This window comes from Thamnophis sirtalis, unplaced genomic scaffold, assembly GCF_051295495.1.
Source record: "Thamnophis sirtalis isolate CommonGarterSnake01/CBP01778 unplaced genomic scaffold, rThaSir2_p1.2 scaffold_15, whole genome shotgun sequence".
Lineage (NCBI taxonomy): Eukaryota > Metazoa > Chordata > Lepidosauria > Squamata > Natricidae > Thamnophis > Thamnophis sirtalis.
Genome location: NW_028261395.1, coordinates 22,573,169 through 22,594,584, shown reverse-complemented (window position 1 = coordinate 22,594,584; position 21,416 = coordinate 22,573,169). Strand labels below are relative to the sequence as shown.

Here is a 21,416-nt window from a genome sequence, read left to right as displayed (position 1 = left end):
TATATTATGTATATAAAGAGAAGTGAATCCTGCTGAATCAGTTACCTGTGTGTGCTTTCTGGATTTGATTTCTGCAACAAACTTTGACACACACAAATAAAAATGACATCAGGTCAAGCATGGGAAAACTCCAAAGTACATGAATTGACCAGGAATTCCATAATAATGAAATTCCTGGGCTTAATGAGAGAGAAACACAGATAGAGAAAGGAATGAGAAAAAGGAATGCCAGAAACTAGTAACAGAGGACTACATAGCATAAATTAAAGGATGAAACTACTGTAGTATCCTTTACTTTGGAGTTAATTATGGAAATACCCTTTATTTTGGAGTAAGGGGTAAATAAAAACAACAGAGGCAATAATAATAATACAAACAGGCAAAGAATATAAAAACTAATTTAAGAAGATATCTTTTAAAAAGAGTCTAGTAATGAGAAACCAGATTTTAGGAAATAAAAGTGTTTTAAATATCTACTCTTACTATTTTAAGACAAACAGTGCTTTACATATATGGATAATCCATTGGCAAAAATATTAACAAAGTAACCAACTTCAAAGGTGTCCTTTGAACATTATTACGTTCAAAGTGCTTTGATGTTGCATTAATTATTCAACAAAATGATTTCTCAGAATAACACGATGTGACCAAGTTCTCCAGCACGGTGGATAGGATTGTTTAGTTTTGTTCTAAATTTGAAAGAAAAGCATTTTTTGTGCCTGCTCTAAACTTGTAATCCTGGAGGATGAAGAGATCCCAATCCGAAGCCAGCCAGGAGGCACGGAATCTTTTTGTAAGCAAGAGAAATAAAAAAAACCTGCAATCACAAGAGATTTAATTCCTTGTGTGGAGCTTACCTCATCGCTATTCCATCGATTTGACACCCCCGGACGCAGATGTTTCACACAAACTACCTCTCGCATATCCTCGAACGAGGGATCGCTCGAGACCATGTCATAATAGGGCAGTTGGTATTCTTCGACAATCCCTGCAAGAAATTCATGGCTGCTATAAATATTGGTGTCAGCCTCTGTTTTGCTGCTTGCTTTTCGGCTGCCATTGAAACGGGGAGGAAGGGCATGGTATTTGGGTGAGGGAAATATTCTGTACCGGAGGACTGTTAATTGGGAGTTATTCTCACCATTCATTTGCGCATGTGGAAGGAGGGGAGTTTCCCACCATGGCCAACTGTCCGGCATACCAACCTGATGATGAGTTTTGAAGATGTCTCCCACCTGACAGCTGTGGAGATATACGATTGGACTATGGGCTGGGGTTACCAAGGGGAGGGGAATGGGTCATGTATTGATATCTAACGCTTTCGCGCGCTTTTACTCAGATCCAGCTTTGCTTAGCTTCTATTTACTTATAATCGGCAAAAGTACTCTTAATTCTGCAAAATGGAGTTGAGTGGTTTCTTTCTTGGTTATTAAGTGAAACAGCCTTGACATTTGGAATGAGTTACCAAATTTTTCGGACTGTAAGATGCACTATTTTGTCTCCCAAAAGGGGGTGAAAATGCCTGTGCGTCTTATAGACCAAATATTGCTGAAGTCCCCCCCCCCGTCCCCTGGGGCCATTTTGTGGCCTCTGCATGCCTTTTTTTTCCCAGGCCTTTTTTGGGGCCTGTTTTGGAGACTTTTTTTGGCCCATTTTCAAAGTTTTTTCCTGTCCATTTCCCCCCCCCAAAAGGGTGTATGTGAAAAAAGCCTAAAAAAAAAAAGCAGATAAAAGCCTCCAAAATGGGCAAAAAAATGCCTCAGAAATGGGCTAAGAAAAGCCATGAAAATGCGCCAAAAAAGCCTCAAAAACATGCCCCCCCAAACCCCCAAAATGGGCCAAAAATGGGCCCAAAACAGCCCAAAAAGTCTCAAAAAATGAGTAGAAAAAAGGCTGGAAAAGGGCTGAAGAGGCCAAAAACCTTTTCCTCTTCTAAATTTAGGTGTGTATTATAGTCAGGAGCATCTTATAATCTGAAAAATACGGCATGCGCTACACAGTCCATAGAAAATGTGCCTTTTATTCAATCTGCAGTTAAACTCTCACAGGCTCAATTTCCCCAGTCTGAAGAATACTATGAACAAAAAGAGAGCCATTTGTGGCTTTCTCTATTTCTGGAGTAAATCTAATCAGTCCCAAAGAATGTCAATAAAATAGCACTAGACAGCCCACCTGCGTTCCAGTCTATTTGCATCCTATTTCTTGTGCAGAGGGTGTGGCAAAATATACAAAAAAAACCAAAAAAACAAACAAACCCCTGATAACTAGTTAAAACAGAGCATTATAGAAAAGGACCTCAAGAAAGAGGGATTCTATATTATCCCGGGTTGTTCAGATGCCACTTTTAGTATTTAACAGAGTTAACAGAAGATGACCTTGGAGGTCTTCTAATTTAACCCCCTTGCTCAAGCAGGGAGACCCTACACCATTTCAGACAAATGGCTGTCCTCAGTCTCTTCTTAAAAGCCTCCAGTATAGGCAAACTGTAGGTAAAGGTAAAGGTTCCCCTCGCACATATGTGCTAATCATTCCTGACTCTAGGGGGCGGTGCTCATCTCCGTTTCAAAGCCAAAGAGCCAGCACTGTCTGAAGAACGCTGTTACCTTCCCACCAAAGGTGGTTCCTATTTTTCTACTTGCATTTTTACGTGCTTTCGAACTGCTAGGTTGGCAGAAGCTGGGACAAGTAATGGGAGCTCACTCCGTTACGTGGCGCTAGGGATTCGAACCACTGACCTTTCTAATCAACAAGCTCAGTGTCTTAGCCACTGAGCCACTGCATCCCTCACTTCCAAAGTAAACTATATCACTGATTGATTGTTCTACCTGTCAGGAAATTTCTCTTTATCTCTAGGTTGCTTCTCTCCTTGATCAATTTCCATTCATTGTTTCTTGTCCTGCCTTCAGGTGCTTTGGAAAACAGGCTGGCACCCTCTTCTTTCTGGCGGACCCTCAAATATGGGAACACTGCTATCCTTTTCACTAGACTAGCCATATCCAATTCCTGCAAGTCTCCACATGTTTTAGCCTCCAGACCCTTAATCTTCTTTGTTGCTCTATTGTTTAGTGCAAAAGGATTCCGGCAAAGAGGAACACAGAAGGTTCTGTTTGCACAGGTTTTGGGGGTGATTCTGTTATTGTTTTACCTCCTGTAATGCATCGCCGAGCCATTTCCCAAATGATCAAGCCGAAGCTGTAGATGTCGGCCATGATGTATGGCTGGAAATGATTCTTATTCAAAGTTTCATCCAGAACTTCAGGGGCCATATATCGTTTAGTGCCCACCCTTGTATTTATAGGGACATCGACTTCATTTGTATCACTAAAAGAAGGCAAAAGATATGAAAGAAGGTGACACGGGACGGAAGACGATGCAATTATGGTAATTACCATACAGAACATTTACGACGGTAATGTTTTCATGGAAACGCACCAAGATTAAACTAATATACCAATGAAGAACATTTTCAACTGCCTGTTTCTAAGACCGAAATTATGCTAATACAGTTACTTCTTGAGCATTAATGGAAGAGTATTACTGAAGATTCAGCATTGAAAGGATTTCTTCATGTTAATGGAAATATTTGAAGCTGCCTAGGAAGAGCAGAATCAATATGGAAATATGCCTTTTGATTTGAAGCCAGAGGTATTTTTAAATAGCTTGTGTTTTCAGAACGTCAGTCTAGATACCTTTTAACATTCATGTTGTCTTGATTATTCTTTTCATGTTCGTTTTACGAAGAAAACACTGAATTGCCTTTCATTATCTTTAAATGCTGAGTCTGTCTTTCTGATTCAAATCATCCATGGGAAGGAACAATGCTGTTTAGGTCCCGTGGGCAAGCAACCCATGGTATGACTCGTACCCTTGGCTCGAGATGTATGAGACTTAATGTTACCTGATGGGGGACTCTATTGCACTGGTCAAGATGATGTAATAGTAACAGTGCAATGATAATCTAGATCAGTGATGACAAACCTTTTAGGACCGAGTGCCCAAACTTCAAGGCGCGCGCATGCGCAGCAGAGACCCAAAGACCAGTTGGACGGTGGGATGCCGGGCATCCCAACACCGATAGCTCTGCCACAAGTGACATCTTTTTCCATCGTGAGTTTTTGTTTCGTCGTTTGTAAGGAAACAGAAGCTCATGAAAGAAACGCCACAGAGAGCTGAGCTGGGGCAACGGTGTGCATGCCCACAGAGAGACCTCTGTGTGCCACTTGTGGCATGTGGGCCATAGGTTCGCCATCACAGATCTACGGTAGATGATCTAACGATACAACAGAGTTAGAAGGAAAGTTGGGAGGTCTTCTAGTCCAACCCCCTGCTCAAACAGGTAAGCCTATACCTGTGATGGCGAATCTATGGTACGCGTGCCAGAAATGGCACACAGAGCCATCTCTCCGGGCATGCGAGTCATTGCCCATTGCTCTTCTGGGTTCTGGTGCGTCAGCCAGCTGCTCTTCACAAGCATGGGAGTGCCGGAAACTGGAAGAGCAGCTGCCCAATGTGCATGCGCACATCGGGAAGATGATCTTCTGGTTTCTGATGTGCGCATGGGCGTCACGCATGCATATGCAACAGAAACTAGAAGACTGGGTGGCTGGGCGGCTGTTCTTCTGGTTTCTGGCCCATGTGCGCACGAGCGCTCCCAGTTCGGCACTTGGTGCCGAAAAGATTCGCCAACACTGCCCTATACGATTCTGGACAACCAGTTGTCCAACCTCTTCTTAAAAACCTCCAGTGATGGAGCACTTACAACTTCTGAAGGCAAACTATTCTCCCGATTAATTGTTCTCTCTGTCATAAAATTTCTCTTTAGTTCTAGGTTGGATCTGTCTTTAATGATCTTCCACTCATTACTTCTTGTCCTGCCCTCAGATGCCCTCGGAGAATAGGTTGACACTCCCCCCCCCCCCCCGCTGTCTGTGGCAGTCCCTCAAATATTAGAAGACTGCTATCAAATCACCCCTAGTCCTTCTCTTCTGTAGATTAGACATACCCAGTTCTTGCAACCATTCAACGTAAGTTTTATCCTACAGCCCCCTTAATAATCTTTGTTGCTCTTCTCTGCACTCTTTCTAGAGTCTCAACGTATTTTTGTATTGTGGAGACCAGGATGCAATATTCCAAGTGTGGTCTTATCAGTGCAGCATAACACTTCATATGACCTTGATACTATCCTATTGTGGCCCAGCAGGAGCTGTTTGAGCTGCTGATGGACTCGGATAGTGAGGAACCCTATGAGTCTGCTATGGAAGATGTGGAGGATCCTGGGCAGGGTTCAGACTCAGAGCAGGGACCAGAGAGGCTGGTTGGCCACCAGGAGGCACCTGAGGCATGGAGCAGTGGGGAAGATCAAAGGCAGTTTGCCCCTGATGCCATAAAGAGAAGGGCAGAGAAGCGGAAGCAACAGCTGCGGAGGCAGACCCATAAGAGATAATCAAGCCCAGGTGGTTGTGGCTTGGCCCCTCCCAAGAGAGTATATAAGTGAGAACTTGGGAGGGGTCCTTTTGCAGGACACAATCGTTCGTAACAGTCTTGAGGAACTCTTGTCTGGTCTGTTTTGTATTTCTGTTCTGTTTGGCTTGGGTTGCTGCCAACCCTTCTGGCATGAGAGTGTTGTATGGGCTTTCAGCCAATGGAGTTGTAATTCCTGTGATTAAAGAGTGGCAAATAGCCAAGCCTGTGTCTGCGTTACTGCGCCGGAGGGGGGGGGGGTCAGAACACTATCCCTATCTTGATGCACCTCCAGGCTTCCTTGTATATATGAATACTGAATTTTCTTTATCAGTGCCTCTCAACCTTAGCAACTTTAAGTTGTGTGGACTTCCATTCTGGGAGTGGATTCCACATAGCTTAAAGATGCTAAGGTTGAGAAGCACTGTACTCTATAAAGCCACAGTGGCTTTATAGAGTGCAGTACTGCAGGGTAGTTCTGCTGCCTGCAATTTGGCAGTTCGAATCTCATCAGGCTCAAGGTTGACTCAGCCTTCCATCCTTCCAAGGTGGGTAAAATAAGGACCCAGATTGTTGGGGGCAAGAGGCTGACTCTGTAAAACTGCTTCGAGAGGACTGTAAAAGCACTGCAAAGCAGTATGGAACTCTAAGTGCTATTACTATAAGGAGGAGTCGATCGTCTACCTGTTAAATTTGACAGCGAGGCCCAAATCTGCAATGCAGCAGGTTCCGTTCCTTTTGATCAGAATGTTTTTGCTCTTCAGGTCTCTGTGAGCAATCGCAGGCTTGCCTTGGGTCCCATAGATTTCCGTGTGCAGGTGGCAGAGACCACACGCAGCAGAATAAGCCAGTTTCAGCAAAGCTCTGTTGTCCAGAGTGGTATACTGCAGGAAGTCGTACAAGGATCCCTTTTCGTGGTAATCGGTGATTAGGTAGAGATGAGTCCAGGATCCTGTGCCTTTTATGTCTGCTGCGATGAATCCTGCACAATTTAGAATAGAACGGGGGTTAAGTGCTTTCAATGAATCATTCAACAGAAAGCAAATTTAGAAATTAATAATGAATACATTAAAAAGCATTTTGGAGACACGAGGCAAGCTTCTTCACTCAGGTAGCTGTCAAACGAAGTCCAGTTATTCAGCTTTTAGGAGAAAAGCCAAATGTTGCCCATAGCAATGACTGCTGATTCATTTTGAGACAGCTCATTTTCCCCATTTTTGAGTTTATGATTTAAGTTTTTCATCGCGGTGTTTCCAAGCTTCCTAATGTTAACAGTTAGGTGAAAAAAGTAGAAGATCCCACCTCCTATTGACATATCAAAATGTTATCTTCATTGAAACATTCAGAATTTTTTTCAACTATGCATCTTTTGAGGGATTTCTTGCATGCACAGTCTCTTTTAAATAACCAGGGGATTTAAATTCAATGGGATTTAAATCAGGGATTTGATGTGGCCGCCGGAGACCTTTCTCTCTCTCTCTCTCTCTCTTCTTTCTCTCTCTTTCCTTCCTTCCTCTCTTTTTCCCTTTCCTTTTTTCCCCTCTTTTTCCTTTCTGTTCTTTTTTCAACCATTCCTTAATAGATTTATTGAAAGGTTTAGTGTCCTTGTCATGTTGCACTTGATTTTTAATTTTAGATATCTGAGTTAGTGATAAATGTAGGAGTGTGCTTACTTTTTCCAGGTGAAATTTGCAGTTATGTTTATTTAAATTACAGAACGCAAATTGTAAATGTTGCATGACCTTCTATTACATTACATTCCCTTTTTCAATAGGATTGAAAATAAGAACTAACACTTATATGCATAGTAAGTTGAAAAGCTAAAAAAATTGTAAATGTACTTGCTTTTTTCCCCAACAAGATTGTACAGAAATGGCACACTCTACTGGCTGCAAATCCAATGGAATAAATTGGCTTACTCTGAATTTTAGGAATATAGCAGGCGATACTAGGGAATTTCATCTCATCCAAGTGTTGTGGCTTCTAGGTTCTCATAGCATTCTGGTGACTCTCATAACCAGAAGGCAACAGGATTTTCTTGGGTTTTTTCCTCTTGAAAACATTTTGCTTCTCATCCAAGAAGCTTCTTCAGTTCAGTTCTTCAGAACTGAAGATAATGTTTTCAAGGGGAAAAAAAACACAAAGTCCAGTTGTCTTTTGGAAAAGCAAATTTGGAGCAACCATGACCTGGATGATTGAGAATCTCCATAGACATTTCATAACTGGAAGAGCCCACCCAGAACTCCATTCTGTTTTCGGTGTGAGATGAGAAGATATGGTTGATTGAAAGATTTTTGTGGCCCGCCAGCAGATCTGGCAACGGATTTGGACAGTGAAGAAGTTGGGGAGGAACATGGGCTAGTCCTGGAGTCTGGGGAAGGCTCTGATGAGGGCTCTGTGTCGGAGGCAGAGAGGGAGCCAGGGCCATTGAACAGTTATAAGCTGCTTTCAGAGTCAGACATCAGTGAGGCAGATGAACAGCTAGAGCTTGTTCCCAGTATGCGCATGCGCAGAGTTGCCAGACGAAGGGAACAGCTAAAGAATAGAGGTCAACTTGGGAGTAAGGCCATAGGTGGAAGATGAATGACCCCTCCCAGGAGAAATAAAATGAGCGAAGGGGGAGTGGAGTTTGCAGGAGACAATTAGTTCGCTTAATTCGCCTCTCGTCCCAGAGTGTATGGTATGAATGGCCTGCTGGGGAGAACGGGGGCCGCGGGAGGGGAGGAGGGGTCTATGGGGACGGGCCGAAGCATCCCGGTCATGTTTGGGAGAGGCAGATACGACGGGAGTTACAGGGCTAGCCATTACCAGGGAAGGAGGGTTCGCTACGTCACAGCGATCCCTCCTTCCAGCCCTGATAGCTCAACTCAAGAACCGGGTGGCAAGAGATGTCAGGGCCCTGGTCTCAGGTTGCTGTTGCTAAATGCCAGGTCTGTGATTCATAAAGCTCCCCTCGTCCGGGAATTAATATTAGACGAGGGAGCAGACCTGGCATGTATTACTGAAACCTGGCTGGGCCACGAGGGAGGAGTCCCCCTCTCAGAAATGTGCCCAGAAGGGTTTCAGGTGCTCCACCAACCGTGACACCAGAGAAGGGGTGAAGGAGTGGCAGCCATCATCTGAGAGTCATTAGTCCCTCGTGGGATCCCTGCTCCGGAGACTGTCGGGTGTGAGTCCCTTCTGGTGAAGTTGGACCTAGGGGGTCAAGTGGGCTTGTTTCTAATGTACCTACCTCCCAGCTGCGTTACAACAGCCCTCCCCTCACTCCTCGAGTCAGTAGCCAGGTTGGCGGTTGAGTTCCCCAGACTGATAGTACTGGGGGACTTCAACCTGCCATCTCTCGGCGAACGTTCGGATGGAGCACAGGAGTTCATGGCTTCCATGATAACAATGGACTTGACCCAGGTAATTCAGGGTCCGACTCATACAGCAGGTCACACGCTCGATCTTGTGTTTCTCTTGGGACAGTGGAGATGTAATCTGGAATTGAAGGGCATTGAGATCTCGCCCTTGTCATGGTCAGATCACTTCCTACTGAGGCTTGACTTTCGGAAACTACTCCCCCACTGCAGGGAGGAGGAACCAATTAGGTGGTTCTGCCCCAGGCGCCTGATGGACCCTTTGGGATTTCAGACGGCGCTTGGAGAGATACCTGACTCCCTTGCCCACAATCCGGCAGAGTCCTTGGTTGCTGCTTGGAATACAGCGGCGGCTGAGGCTCTGGACCGGATCACGCCTTTGCGGCCTCTCCGCGGCAGTGGATCCAGGAGGGCCCCTTGGTTTACCGAGGAACTCCAGGAGATGAAGCGCCGAAAGAGACGCCTAGAGCGATGTTGGAGGGCTAGTAACTCTGAATCCGACCGAACACAACTAAGAGCCTTTATTAGGACTTATTTAGTGGCGATACGGGCGGCAAAATGTGCTCATTTTTCCGCTCTTATTGCGTCCGTAGAATCTCGCCTGGCCACCCTGTTTAGGATAACCCGCTCCCTCCTGAAAGGGAGGGGTGCGGGAGAGCCCTTACAGGGAAGAGCTGAGGAATTTGTTCAGTTTCTGTCGGACAAAGTTGCTTGGATTCGGAGGGACCTGGACTCCACTTGGACAGTACCAGCTGAGATGCCGGGGGAGGGCCTTGATTTCTTGGAGCGAGTTCCAGCTTGTCGCTCCTGAGGAAGTGGACAAGGCCATGGGAGCGGTGAGTGCCTCCACCTGCTTACTGGACCCGTGTCCCTCCTGGCTGGTCTCGACCAGCAGAGAGGTAACACAAGGCTGGCTCCAGAGGATTGTTAATACCTCTCTTCAAGAGGGATCTTTCCTGCACCCTCTGAAGGATGCGGTGGTAAGACCCCTCTTTAAGAAGCCTTCCCTGGACCCAGCTATCCTTAATAACTACCGTCCAGTCTCCAACCTCCCTTTTGTAGGGAAGGTTGTTGAGAAGGTGGTGGCCTTTCAACTCCGACGGACCTTGGATGAAGCAGACTATCTAGATCCCTTTCAGTCGGGTTTCAGGCCTGGTTACTCCACCGAAACTGCTTTGGTCGCGCTGATCGATGATCTCTGGCGGGCCAGGGATAGAGAACATTCCTCTATCCTGGTGCTTCTTGACCTCTCAGCGGCTTTCGATACCATCGACCATGGTATCCTTCTGCGATGGTTATGGGAGATGGGAGTGGGAGGCACCGTTTTATGGTGGTTCTCCTCCTACCTTTCGGACAGGTCGCAGTCGGTGTTGGTTGGAGGACAGAGATCGACCCCTAGGCCCCTCAAATATGGGGTGCCGCAGGGCTCGGTCCTGTCCCCCCTCCTATTTAATATCTACATGAAACCACTGGGTGAGATCATACGCCGGCATGGGATTAAATATCATCAATATGCGGACGATACCCAACTGTATCTGTCCGCCCTGTGCCAACTCAGCGAAGCGGTGGAAGTGATGTCCCAGTGCCTGGAGGCTGTCAGGATCTGGATGGGAGCGAACAAGCTTGCACTCAATCCAGACAAGACCGAGTGGCTACTGATGTTGCCTCCCAAGGATAGTCCAGGCATTCCATCCCTTAGCCTGGGGGGGGGGGTGAAATCTTACACCCCTCAGAGAGGGTCCGCAACTTGGGTGTCCTCCTGGATTCACAGCTGACATTAGAACACCACCTGTCGGTTGTGACCAGGGGGGCTTTTGCCCAGGTTTGCCTGGTGCACCAGTTGCGGCCCTACCTGGACCAGGAGGCACTTCGAATGTTCACTCATGCCCTCGTCACCTCAAAGCTCGATTACTGTAATGCGCTCTACATGGGGCTGCCACTGAAAAGTGTTCGGAGACTACAGTTGGTCCAGAATGCAGCCGCGCAAGCGATAACGGGTGTACCTAGATACACCCATGTTACACCCATCCTCCGCGAGCTGCATTGGCTTCCTATTGGTCTCCCAACGCGCTTCAAGGTGCTAGTCATTACTTTTAAAGCCCTACATGGCTTAGGACCTGGATATCTTGAGAGACCACCTCCTGCCACATACCTCCCAACGGCCGATAAGATCTCACAGGTTGGGCCTTCTCCGGGTGCTGTTGACCGGACAATGCCGGCTGGCGGCCCCTCGGGGGAGGGCCTTCTCTGTAGCTGCTCCGGCCCTGTGGAACGATCTACCCATAGAGATCCGGACCCTTCCCACTCTCTCGGCCTTCCGAAAAGCCATGAAAACCTGGCTATTCTGGCAGGCCTGGGGCTGTTAATTTCACGAACAAGGTCCAGCCCCACCTAGACGGAATGTATGGTGTGTTCTTTTTAAATTGTTTATCTTTCTATTTTTAACTTTTATCTTGTTTCTGTAAGCCGCCCGGAGTCCTACGGGATTGGGCAGCATACAAATTTATTAAATTACTAATTACTAATTAATTGGTTCATGACTCTCTGAGACTCCTTGCCAGGTTTTGCAGATATCGGCCTGTCAGCTCTCCAAGCCAGATAAGGTCTGTGACTGTAAATCCTCCCTTGAAAGACTTTGCTGGATGTGAATGGGAAAAATTCACAGTAAATTAATAAAAGGGGGTTTTGTTGGGACAAGGAGTTTGCTTCATGCTCTTGGGAAGCCTCGGTCAGAACACCAAGTTTCACTTTACTGGAGAAAATATTTCAAGCCTTAACAACTAACAATGCAAGTGGAACCCAGTAACAAAACACCTCGACACCTTGTATAAGAAACTTTTTGTCATCTTTTCATATTGTGCTAGAAATGTTACATTATGTATGAAATCCTTTCAATGATAACATAGTCACAGCATGAGCCTCTTTGCTTACCGAGAATATTTTCATGGCGCATAAGAACTGTCTGGTAAATCTCTGTTTCCCGAAACCAGCTGGCTTCTTCGGGGGTGGAAAACACTTTCACAGCCACCTTTTCCCCTCTCCATTTACCCATCCAAACTTCACCGTATCTCCCTTTTCCAACCTGCTGGATCATCTGAATCTGTTTGGCAATCGTCCGTTGCACCTGACAAAAGAAAAAAAAGGCACCCCAGAATTCTCAAGCTGTGGATGACACATTTGAACGCTTTATTATTATTATTTACAAAAAGGATATGAACTAAAAAAAATAAGGTGATCCCTTCGAGGATTTCTTAGATTAGGCACGTAAATGGTTCGTTCAAAAACAGCTATCTTTTCAATTAAAACATGTCATAGCTGAAAAGAACAGGAATGAATATAGCAATTGTAGCAATCAAAATTCTTTGAACTGAATTAATCTTGCTTGTTTTTCTTCAAGAATGCTTTAGGCCCGTGATGGTGAACCTATGGCATGTGTGCAAGAGGTGACACCCAAAGCCTTCTCTGCTGGCATGCAACCCGTCACCCAAGGTCAGATCTCTGTGGCGTTTATTTCGTGAGCTTCTGTTTCCCTGCAAAGGATGAAACAGAAGCTCACGAAAGAAAAAGATCTTACCTCTTGCTGCGCTGCCAGTTGGGATGTCCCGCCTCCCGCCGGTCTTCGGGTCTCTGCTGAGCATGCACGCATATCAGTGCATGCACCCATGCATGTCCACATGCACGGGCACACCTTTCAGTTTGGGCATGTGCACGCGCACAGTTTGGGCACTCGGGTGTCTAAAAGGTTCACCATCACTGCTTTAGGCCGTAGGAGAAGGCATGGCAGAGCCAGGGGTTGGCGTGAAAAGAAGGATCAGTTTAGAATCCCTACGTAGCCACAAACAAGCTAAGTCCAACAGCTTTGAGACTTGTTGAATCTTATCTAGCTCTAACCAGGTACTGATTGTTAGTTGAGAAGATGGGTTATTAGCAAAAAATCAGTTAAACTGATAAAGTCAGTTAAACTGACCCTTCATGCCAGGACCTCATCTTTCCTAGTGGCAGAAACCTTGACAAGTCTGCTATAAATAACGTAACTCTTGAACCACAGGCTTACCAACAGAGGCAGTCCTGAACCACTGCCAGAGCTGATGGACTGGTCAATAAGATCCTTTAATGATTCCCCAGTTGGGATGAAGGCCTCATCCTGCTCCAAATCACGATTGTAACGTCGTCTCTTTGCTACCCCTTTGCAGTAATGCCTGGAGGAACAACAGATTACAATTCAACGGATCTTGATTTCATTCATGACCTAAATTCTAATTTGTCAAAAGTAATTTCAAAATTATATGCCAGAGACTTTCTCCATTTTTACACTAGTAAGTAATTTCCTAATTGTTGATTTTATGCAGTTGTTATCTACTTGAAACAGAAATGAATAACTGAACAGCGTTTGTGTCTCACCTCAAATGCATGGTTTAAGTATGTGATAAATGAGCCCCCTAATTTCTATCTCTGGATAACAATATAATATACAAAACGTCTTTTCTTCATCTTACTATGAAGCTATTTAACTTATATCAAGCTAAATAAATGGAGCTAAATTAGATGAATTTAAATCATCACCTAGATTTTCTCAAAATATCATCAGGATCTCATATAAGATTATATGATGTAAAGGAATATATTAACCATAAACATTAAACGTGCAAATAGGTGAATGCAGATTCCAAATCATTAAAAATATTTTATATCCAGCACAAATAAGACCATGAATCTTGAAAGTTTTTCCTACATTCCACTACAGACTGTGTAGTGGGAGGTCCTGAGTATTATTCCACTTTATATAATTTTCTACACATTTAACCACCAAAAGTGATATAAATCAAATTGGGTTCAACTCGAAACTGCCTTTAAAACTTCCAGTCTATCCTGTTTTAATGCAACATCTTAAAGCTGCAACATGGTTTACCTGTAGCAGAAACAGCCAAAGAGGGCAATCATCGCAATTATGCAGACTGCCATGCAAATAAGTACAGCTATCCAACGTATGCTGCCATCAAACAGGGTATCTAAACAAACAAACAAACAAACAAACAAACAAACAAACAAACAAACATTAACACAGTATTTCTCAACCTTGGCCACTTTAAGATGTGTGGACTTCAACTCCCAGAATTCCTCAGCCAGGATATATGGCTGTGGAATTCTGGGAGTTGAAGTCCACACACCTTAAAGTGGCCATTATTAAGAAACACTGCATTAACATAAGCATAATTAAATGCAGAACTCTCTCACGGAAATTATCAGCCAAGATTTAGACAAATCTTATTGCAATCTACCTTCAGTAATACAATTTTGCAATAGTTCTTGTGTATAAACTGTATACGGAATGTCATCATCTATGGCTCTAATTATTATTCAACTGGTATTTCACTCTTCAGGGATCATAATTAACAAGGTATAGATCTCTGGTTTGAGATGGTTTGAAACAAGGCAATCTGCCTAGTATCTGATTTGATGTTCACGTAAACAATATTACATTTCCCCAGAGTTTTATACTATGTTTTACTATGCTCAGAACTAACTGCGAAGTCTTCTGTTGCTTGGATATTAGCTACTGTATTTTTCCCTCAAAAAAGAGGCTGAAAACCTGGGTGTGTCTTATACACTGAATATAGCATTTTTTGCCTCCCGAAGCCCACCCCCTTCACCAAAATGGTCGTGCAGAGCCTGTAGAAGGCTTTCAGAGAGCTCCTGGGGGCTGGGGAGGACGGAAATGAGTGAAAAACAGACTCTTTTTTGCTTGATTTCCCCCAGCCCCCAGGAGTACTCTATAAAGGCTACGCCTGCAATATTTTTGACAAAAAATGGGCCCATTTTCACAAAAAAAAGGCCAGTTTTTTGCTCATTTTGGGAGCCCCCACTCCCCAGGAGCACTCTGCAAGGCCCTTAAAGGCTATTCATGCCTTTTGGGGGGGGGGGAAACGGGCCCATTTTTGTGAAAAATGGGCCGTTTTTGGGAGGTTTGGAGAGTGCAAACCCCCTTAAAAAAAACCCTGTCTCTTCAAAACCTTGGTGTGTCTTATACTCCAAAATTTACAGTACTGAGTGATAGACCAAGGTTTAAAAATAGATGGGCAAAATCTTCATGCAAAGGCCCACTACCCCGTGGATCCCACCCACACAATATATCAGCAAGCATAGTACTTGTTGAAGAAGGGGGTAGAGTGGGCTGCAGATCTTGATTGCAGAAGTCAGTCCGGCAACATTCAATGGTACGGCGTCGTAGAACAACTCGGGAATCCTACAGAAGAAATTGCACACTGAAGCAGCGCAGAAGAACATAGATATATATGTATGTATTCACACATCGGTTAATTATTATTATTTAGAGTATGATGGCAGAAGTAAAATAAACACACACACACACACTGCATATACAGTCTATGCAGAGGTAATCCTGCCGGCATTACTACCGGTTCAAAGTGCAAAAATGTTTGCTCTGCGCGCATGCACACTTGCACCTTGAAAGATCTAAGCATGCGCACATTAGCAAAGGGGGAAAAAACCACATTTTTGCAAAGAAAATTGTTCTGCGCATGTGCAGAACAGAAAAACAAGATGGCGCCACCAAGCATAGAACCGGTTCGGGCGTGTGTCCGGCGGAGTTACTACCTACTCGGCTGAACCGGTCCGAACTGGTAGGAACCCACCTCTGAGTCTATGTAAAACTTGGCCTCATAACTGAATGTCCAATTCAGCTACATTCAGAGGCGATGGCCTCTGGCATTGCTTCGTGCAGACCTTTGTGCATAATTTTGCACAATATGTTTAAGAGCCAAGGTGGCGCAGTGGTTAAATGCAGCACTGCAGGCTACTGCTAGATCAGCAGGTCAGCGGTTCAAATCTCACCGGCTCAGGGTTGACTCAGCCTTCCATCCTTCCGAGGTGGGTAAAATGAGGACCCAGATTGTTGGGGGCAATATGCTGACTCTCTGTAAACCGCTTAGAGAGGCCTGAAAGGCCTATGAAGCGGTATATAAGTCTACTGCTATTGCTATTGCTATTAATAGTTTCCTGATCAGCACCACAATCGCAACAAGGGGAATCTTTCCAGCCCCACTGATACAGGGCAGAGACAATTCTTCCTGTATCACATCTAATTCTGAGACAGGTTAAAAAAACAACAACAGATGATTTGGTCACTAATGGTCAGAGGCCACAAGAAAGTAAGTACATTGGACTATCAGCTAGTCATATGTATTTTCACAACCATGCACAGATGTTCAAGAATCTACAACAAAGCACTGGAAAGCAGGCATTGGTATATATTGTTGCTTTCCAAACAATATTTAAAATAGAGAAATGAGATCTGCCACAAAAGGTTGTGATGTGAAGGTCAGGTAGACATAGCGGTGACCTTCACTTAGCAATAGCACTTATGTATCCCTTCACAGTGGTCTACAGAACTTTTTGAGTGATTTACAGAGTCAGCATATTGTCCCTGACCATCTGGGTCCTCATTTTATCGACCTCGGAAAGATGGAAGGCGGAGTCAACTTGAACCGGTCAGGATCAAAACTCCCAGCTATGGGTAGAGTCAGCGTGCAATTTGGCATTTTCTACTTCATGAACATACACCATTTTCTCTAGGGCGTTTTGAGAGCTACCCATTTGATCTTGCCTGTTGTAGCCAGTCAGGGGCCAGTGCATCTAGTGGCAGATTCGGATAGTGAGGAAGTTCGGGAGGAACATGGGCCAGTCCTAGAGTCTGGGGAAGGCTCAGATGAGGGCTTTGTATCGGCGGCAGAGAGGGGGCCAGGGCTGTCTGACAGTTATCAGCTGTCTTCGGAGTCGGACATCAGTGGGGCAGAAGAACAGCTGGAGCCTGTTCACAGTGCGCTCAGCACAGAATTGCCAGACAAAGAGAACAGCTAAAGAGCAGCGGCTGACTTGGGAGTAAAGGCACAGGTGGACGGTGAATGGCCCCTCCCACAGGGAATAAAGAGGAGCGAAAGGGGAAGGGAGTTTGCAGGAGACAATTAGTTCAATTTATTAGGGTGAAGATCTGTTCCTGACTTCTTGCCAAGTAATTGCTCCTACAACATGGCGTTTGGAAGATATCACCCTGGCACCTCTCCAAGCCTGATAAATGTTGCTGGAGAGAAATTCCCGTTAACCTAAATAAAAGAGGTTTTATTGGGATGAGGAGTCGGCTTCATGATCTTGGGAGGCCTAGGTCAGAACACTGCCTGCCTTTTCACATATACAATAGTTTCCTCAGAGTTAAGCTAAAGCTCATGCAACTATCACAATGGTCTTCTGAACCACAACATGGATTTAGTTTGTCATCTCCTTGTTCTGGAACTTTTCCCAACTTCTCAGATACTAGTCTGTAGATCTGGTATTGCTTGGTGGTCTCTCATATAGATAGTTCTCCCTTACTGACGGCAACTGGGACCAGCAACCATTAAGTGACATGGTCCATAGATGAACTATAACGTGACCATGCAGGACTCACAACACCAGTTCTGTTGTGGTCATTAAGTAAATCATTGAGGGGGTAAGTGTGACATCACATGAGTGTGATTTGCAGCAAACAATGACTCAACTTTCAGAGAATTCTACCTGGTGACTGAGATCCTTTACTAACATATTGCCACTCACTTTGGGGAATAAACTCTAAGATTGGTGTAAGGGTGACATTTTACTAATAATTTAATTAATTAATTAATTAATAAGAATTTTAGAAGCTGGCACCTTCCCATAACCAATTGGTTCAGACTGAAGCTGTTTCGATGGCCAGAAAAAACATCTCAAACAACAAGAAAGTAAATCTAGTTGCTGTGACTCAACTTTCAGACTATTTTTGATAAAAGTGGCAACCTTTTAAATCTTTTGGGAAAAAAAATCAATATGCTGTCCTTCGCCTGCAGCAAGCACTTAGGTTTTAACAAAAATTGATAAGCAGTTTTAGGGAAAGTGAATAGCGATGGCTTCTCCTTCCTCATTTCTGGAAACCACTTAGAGAATCAGCCATGAGGTACCTTGCACTGGAAGTCCGAACCTTCGTATTTCATGCAGCCGGAAGAAAGAGTTTTTTCTCCATTTTCATCTTCCTCAATGATGGCAAAACAATGTCCATTCGTTCTGAAAAATAGATGAACTCGCTTCAGTTCTCTGAATGCTGCGTTCAGCCAGTCTCTTCAGCAAACAGTGTTGTTTTTTTCTCCCTCTAACACAGGGGTGTCAAACTCGATTTCTTTGAGGGCCGCATCAGGGTTGGGTTTGACCTTGGGGGGGGGGCATGGCCAGGATGGGCATGGCCAGCTCGACACAACTCATATCGGCGCCTGTGGTGGCCCAAGTGCTCTGCTAGCAAATATGGGGTCCCAAGCTCCGTTTCGGGCTGCGATAGCCTCCTGCAACACTCTGCCAGCAAAAACAGAGTTTCACTTTCCTGGCAGAGGATTGCAGGAGGCCCTCGCAGCCAAAAACGGAGCTCAGGACCCCGTTTTCACTGGCAAAGGCACCACTGGTCGGTCCTTTGCTGTTTCCAGGATGGCCTCATGGTCTTGATCTAAGTACCCCGCAGGCCAGATCTGGCTCCCGGGTCTTGAGTTTGACACCCTTGTTCTAACACTAGCAGTGTATGCTACTCTGATGGGAAATGAAACTAGCTGCAAATAGAAGATGCTGAACAGGGCGACAACTAGAAATACATTTATGGCTCCATTTTTCTAATCTGAAATTTGGATTTCAATCCTATATAGGCAGTGGTGGGATTCAGCCAGTGCGCACCACTTCGGAAGAACCGGTTGTTAAGTTTCTGAGCAGTTTGGTGAACTGGTTGTTGGAAGAAATAATTAGGGCAGAGAACTGGTTGTTAAATTATTTGAATCCCACCAGTGCATATAGGAACAACCACTTTCTATGCCTCTAGAATTATAATGTGTTTGAAATAATTTCATGTCTGCACATGTTAAATCCTGGCAGAGTTGATACAGATATAACCACTAGAGGGCAATAAAAAACTGCAAGTTTTAAAATCACATCTTTTAATGCTAAGGCGTTAAAATGTTGCATCTTGAAATTTCTGAAATATTTCCAAATAAGAAAGCAATTATTTAATCACCAAGGTATAAGGAATTAAGAACTAGGGAGGGGAAATGATGTTGAAGCCTCTCCTCTCACCAGGTCTTCATTATGTCTGCAATACTTACTTGCATGTGTTATTAATGGCGTTTTCTGGACAGTGACCGGAGCAGTAGCACTGTAAAAAAGGCATGATATCCTCTGGGGCTACTGTCACCCCATCTTCCTGTTTCTGCTGGCCAGGCTCTGTCTTTATTCCTGCTGCATGGATCATGCCGTCTTGTTTCCAGCCTGTGGGATATTCCCAAAGGAAGTTAGTCCATTTTGCTGCAAGCCCATTGTGCAGAGAAGGTTTAAACACTTGGGATGGCATTAGGGTCACTGGATCTTTTGGGCTTCTTATTTCAGAAAACCCTAAGAAGCACACACTCTAACCACAGCAGGTTTTCTTGTACCAAAGCAACACTGAATCACCATGGAACTGAATTCCAAGCTTACTGTATTTTTCGAAGTATAAGACGCACCTTTTTTTCCTGAAAAAAGAGGCTGAAAATCTAGGTGCATCTTATACACTGAATGCAGCTTTTTTTGCTTCCCGAACCGCTCTCCCACAAACAAAAATGGTTGTGAATAGCCTTTAGAAAGCTTCCAGAGTGCTCCTGGGGGCTGGGGAGGGCAGAAATGAGCGAAAAACAGGCAGTCTTTTTGCTTAATTTTGCCCCACCCCCAGCCCATAGGAGCATTCTATAAGCCTAAAGGCTATTCATGCCCTTTTTGGGACAAAGAAAATGGGCCCATTTTTGTGGAAAAGGGCCCATTTTTGCTTGTTTTTGCCCCGCCTCAGTCCCCAGGAGCATTCTACAAGCCTCCTAAAGGCTATGCATGCCCTTTTTTTTGACAAAAAACGGGCCCATTTTCATGAGGTCTGTAAAGTGCAAAACCTTTTTTTATTATTTGCTTCTTCAAAATCTTGGTGCGTCTTATACTCCGGTGCGTCTTAAACTCCAAAAAATACGGTAATTTGAGGACAGTCAGAACAAGAGATGAAACACAAATATAACAGAAAAACGGAATTGGAAGGGATCTTGGAGGTCTAATCCAATCCCTTGCTCAAGTAGGAGACTCGATACCACTCCAATAGGTCTCAGTCTCTTCTTAAAAACCTCTAGTGATGGAGCACCCACAACCTCTGAAGGCAACCTCTTGCACTGGTTAATTGTTCCCACTGTCAGGAAGTTTCTCCTTATTTCTAGGCTTGGTTCTCTCCTTGATTAATTTCCATCCATTGCTTGTCTTGCCTTCTGGTGTTTTGGAAAAAAGGTTGATCCCCTCTTCTTTGTGGCAGCCCCTCAAATATTGGAAAACTGCTATCATGTCATTCCTACTCCTCTTTTTTATTAGATTAGACATACCCAGTTCCTGCAACTGTTCTTCATGTTTTAGCCTCCAGTCCTCTAGTCATCCTTGTTACTCTTCTCTGTCCTCTTTCCAGAGTCTCAACATCTTTTTCATATTGTGGCTACCAAAACTGGATGCACTATTCCAAGTGGGGTCTTACTAAGGCTTTATAGTAGTGGTACTTATACTTCACGTCATCTTGATTCTATCCCTCTGTTAATGCAACCTAGGATTTCAACATCAGTCCACAATCTCTGTCAAACCTATGGGAATGATCTCAAGCCCCCCCCCCAAAAGGGGGGGGGAATGCAGAATACTTTCATTTTATCAGCTGGGTGGATTTGATTTAAATCAAGTTCATTTAAATCACTGTTTAAATCACCAGTAAAAAGGCTTGTTTTAAATCAACTCAATTTAAATCATGATTTTTAAAGAGTCACTGTCCCGCAGCGGCTGCTCCTCTGATCCGCTGTTGACTCACCGACAGTCCCAATATTGCAGAATGTACAACCTCATGCTACATAATTAAGCTCCATATACTGCTGAATAAACTAAATTATGAATGTATTTTAAATAGAAAATTATCTTTAGATAGATTTTTACTTCATAAGCATTTTATTAAAATAAATTTGATTTAAAAATCCGATTTTAATTTATTTTTATTTTTTTTAAAAAATCGATTTTTATCCACCCTGATCAGCTGTGCCACAGATAGGCTTTGCATTCTGTAGTATTCCGTGCTAATGACAGATTATGATCAGGGATATTTAAGTAATATACATGTGACTTTGATATTCTTTGAGACAATCTCGTAACCACGGGCACAATGCAGAATGAATATAAGTATAATCTTTATTGTCATTGTAATTAAATACAATGAAATTGGTTGGAGAAGCCCCTACATTTCGTTCAGCAGGTAATTTTATACCGTAATGGGACAAAACTATTTGAAAAGTTTATGGCAAGGACAAAGAATTCTCTTTTCCAGTAATTTCATTTCTCTGGCCTAAAACATCTCAGCTGCATCCCAAGGGCAGAAGCCAGTACACAACACACACACACACACACACACACACACTATCTCAATGTCTACACAAATATTAAATAGGCAAAGTCTAGTTTTACAGCAAAGTTCAATCTAAGGACATTTTCTCCATATGTCAA

At 44.1% G+C, this 21,416-nt stretch overlaps 1 protein-coding gene and 1 pseudogene across 1 annotated transcript in view; one reads left to right on the top strand and one right to left on the bottom strand.

Annotated features, from left to right (window-relative positions):
- Nucleotides 1-21,416, bottom strand: part of BMPR1A (bone morphogenetic protein receptor type 1A) — a 79,533-nt gene that overhangs the window by 6,085 nt on the left and 52,032 nt on the right. The window contains exons 3-11 of the mRNA XM_087702273.1: nt 18,983-19,145; nt 17,807-17,909; nt 14,967-15,063; nt 13,729-13,828; nt 12,874-13,018; nt 11,751-11,943; nt 6,145-6,442; nt 3,146-3,321; nt 858-988 (exon numbers count right to left, since the gene is read on the bottom strand). Of these exons, the coding sequence (XP_087558399.1) occupies nt 858-988; nt 3,146-3,321; nt 6,145-6,442; nt 11,751-11,943; nt 12,874-13,018; nt 13,729-13,828; nt 14,967-15,063; nt 17,807-17,909; nt 18,983-19,145 (1,406 nt within the window). The remainder of the gene's footprint in view (nt 1-857; nt 989-3,145; nt 3,322-6,144; nt 6,443-11,750; nt 11,944-12,873; nt 13,019-13,728; nt 13,829-14,966; nt 15,064-17,806; nt 17,910-18,982; nt 19,146-21,416) is intronic.
- Nucleotides 8,194-11,725, top strand: LOC148042521 (uncharacterized; annotated as a pseudogene).